At 37.7% G+C, this 2,810-nt stretch overlaps 1 protein-coding gene across 1 annotated transcript; it reads left to right on the top strand.

Annotated features, from left to right (window-relative positions):
- Nucleotides 1–725: 725 nt before the first annotated feature.
- Nucleotides 726–2,471, top strand: LOC149239100 (GDSL esterase/lipase At1g74460-like). The gene is made up of 5 exons (XM_089367066.1): nt 726–1,022; nt 1,132–1,262; nt 1,349–1,588; nt 1,796–2,045; nt 2,153–2,471. The coding sequence occupies exons 1-5, from the start codon at nt 758–760 to the stop codon at nt 2,392–2,394; spliced, it is 1,128 nt and encodes a 375-aa protein (XP_089223192.1). The 5' UTR covers nt 726–757; the 3' UTR covers nt 2,395–2,471.
- The last annotated feature ends 339 nt before the right edge of the window (nt 2,472–2,810 follow it).

The following is a 2,810-nucleotide window of genomic DNA, read 5'->3' on the forward strand; positions in this document are numbered from 1 at the left end:
TAATTATGTTATGGATGACTTGCAAATTAAGCAAACAGATTAAAAAATTAGGCTCTATCGACAAATTAGATATATTGAACATAACGACGAGATGAAAAAACCTAATAACTAATTAAATAAAGTATATAAATATTAATTAAACACATTTATATATTACAAAGTCAATAATATCATGTAATTTGATATACAAATATATCCCCCCACATATATATATTTATGTATTTATTGTCATCTGAATGTTTCCAAATTTAGAACATAACTGCCAAAAAGATTTTGTTTCACCAGCCAATTTTGTTATGTTTTTCGAATTTTTGAATAGATAATACATCTCACCGTAAAATATCAGGGCAAAGGTGATTGCACCATCAAGCTGGAAGAAGCATGGCCATGTTGCTTTGGCGATGATTGTTAGGGAAAGAGTTACGAGCGATGGTATCTATGAACATACATTTCCAAAAACCATAATCCACGAAACCCATTGAGCTAATCTAACCACTAATAGACTGAGTTTCAGAGTTGTTAGTTGGAGGTTTCGCTCTTCAACGGTCTGGTGTATCCACCAATTCTACCGTCATAATCTTTGGTTTTTAGATTTCCTCGTTCAGTTTTGTTCCATTACTTGTCATATTTGTCCTTGACTCTATGTATCGGACAACAATACCAAAATTATTGTTTTCTACTATAAATACCGGGGACTGGGAGATTTATTTCAAACAGAGCAACAGCTGCAGTAGAGCACTTTGTGTATAAGGGAACAATGGAGCGAATTATGATCGAGGAACTAAGTGCATGTTTCATGGCAATTATGATGGTGACGACGTTATGCGTTGGCGCAAGCGCAGCAGAAACAGAGATAAAGCCTGTATCCTTTATTTTTGGAGACTCTTTGTCAGATGTTGGAAACAACAATCACCTGCAGAGGAGTCTAGCGAAGTCCAATTATCCATGGTATGGAATTGACTTTGGTAACGGATTGCCCACAGGAAGATACACCAATGGCCGAACCATTTGTGATATAGTTGGTATTTTTTACTTCCCCCTTCCACAATTCAATTGTTTCTTCTTCGAATAATTATTTGTATATTGGGCATTTTCTAGGTATTGATGGATTGGGTGTTGCTAATTTTGCAGCTGAGAAAACAGGTTTGCCAATCCCGGCGCCGATCCTGGCTCCATCAACAGATGAGAACGTCGTGTTGAAACAAGGTGCCAACTATGCTTCGGGTGGAGGCGGCATTCTTAACGAAACAGGATCTCTTTTTGTAATAACTATTCCATACCCACTTCTCTGGTTTTCTTTTTTTTGTCAATTTTCTTTTTTTCCCATGCTAACTGTAGACGCATGTAGATTCAACGACTGTGGCTGTGGAAGCAAATAGAGATGTTTCAAGGCACCAAGATGATCATTGCCAATAAAACCGGGCAAGAAAAAGCGGAGAAATTCTTTAATGAATCCATCTATTTTATGTCCATTGGAAGCAACGACTACATCAACAATTATTTGCTCCCCGTCCAGGCTGATTCCTGGCAATTTGCTCCCGATGATTTCATAAATTATCTTATTTCCACATTGCGCCAACAACTCACGGTGAGTTTTTCTCAAATATAAATTTGACTATCATAATCTATTGTTTTTTGTTTGTTAAGTTATCTGTGATTGATTCTTCAAGCTAGCTTGATTTGTGAATTGAGAAGCATCTGATTATAAAAACGCCCATCCCGTTGAGTTATGCTAATAAAACTTCAAGGTAAAGGTATGGTTAATAATTAATCTGTTATATATAAAATGGCGCAGACACTACATCAATTAGGCGTACGCAAGTTGCTCTTCACAGGATTGGGACCTCTGGGTTGCATTCCACTGCAGCGGGTACTGACAACAGATGGTAGTTGCCAACAGAATCTCAACGAGTATGCCGTCAAGTTTAATGCTGCCACTGGAAACCTCATCGCAGATCTAAATTCAAAACTGCCAGGAGCTCGCTTTGTCTTTGCCGATGGTTACACTTTCTTCACCAAACTTATAAAAAATCCCCAAGCTTATGGTGAGTATTCAATACATTTAACACTAACATCAAATTATAGTATGTTTCATGGGTTTATTTTGGATTGGTGATTTGGGTATTTTATTAACGAGAATTTACGTCTGCAGGGTTCGAAAATGGTGATACTCCTTGCTGCAGTTTTGGAAGATACCGGCCCACATTGAGTTGCGTGGCTGCTGCAAAGCTGTGTCCAGACAGAAAGAAATATTTGTTTTGGGATGAATACCATCCTAGTGATGCTGCCAATTTAGTTATTGCACAGAGTATGATTTCTGCTATTAAAATGAATCATGGGAATTCTGCTCATTCACCATCTCCATCCCCATCTCCTTCTCCATCAGCATTTTGAAAATAAATTTGTCTACATCATCATTCTTGAGAGTACATGAATTTGTGTTTGTCTGCTACAAAATAAATTTGTCTACATCATCATTGTTGAGAGTACATGAATTTGTGTTTGTCTGCTATGTATAGATGCATGTTACAAAGATCGCAGCTGCCCCCTAGACCCCCTTGTAGCGCAAATATTACGGGTGGCATTGCTGCCACATTACGAACTGGGGTCCAATGTGGTGATACCTCTGAATAAAGAAGATAATCATGCTCCACACCCAACACAATATGCAGTCCACAATCAAATGCTAGACAAAGCACACAACAAAAGACATCATTTAAGGACTACACTCTGTAACAAAGCTCCAAATTTAATTATTGTTGAGCCCATGCAGTTCTAATGTTGAACCATGCTCTGATATTACCATGTAA

Source organism: Pinus tabuliformis, chromosome 8 (assembly GCF_031772625.1).
Source record: "Pinus tabuliformis cultivar Carrire ecotype Pingquan chromosome 8, CPIR1, whole genome shotgun sequence".
Taxonomy (NCBI): domain Eukaryota; kingdom Viridiplantae; phylum Streptophyta; class Pinopsida; order Pinales; family Pinaceae; genus Pinus; species Pinus tabuliformis.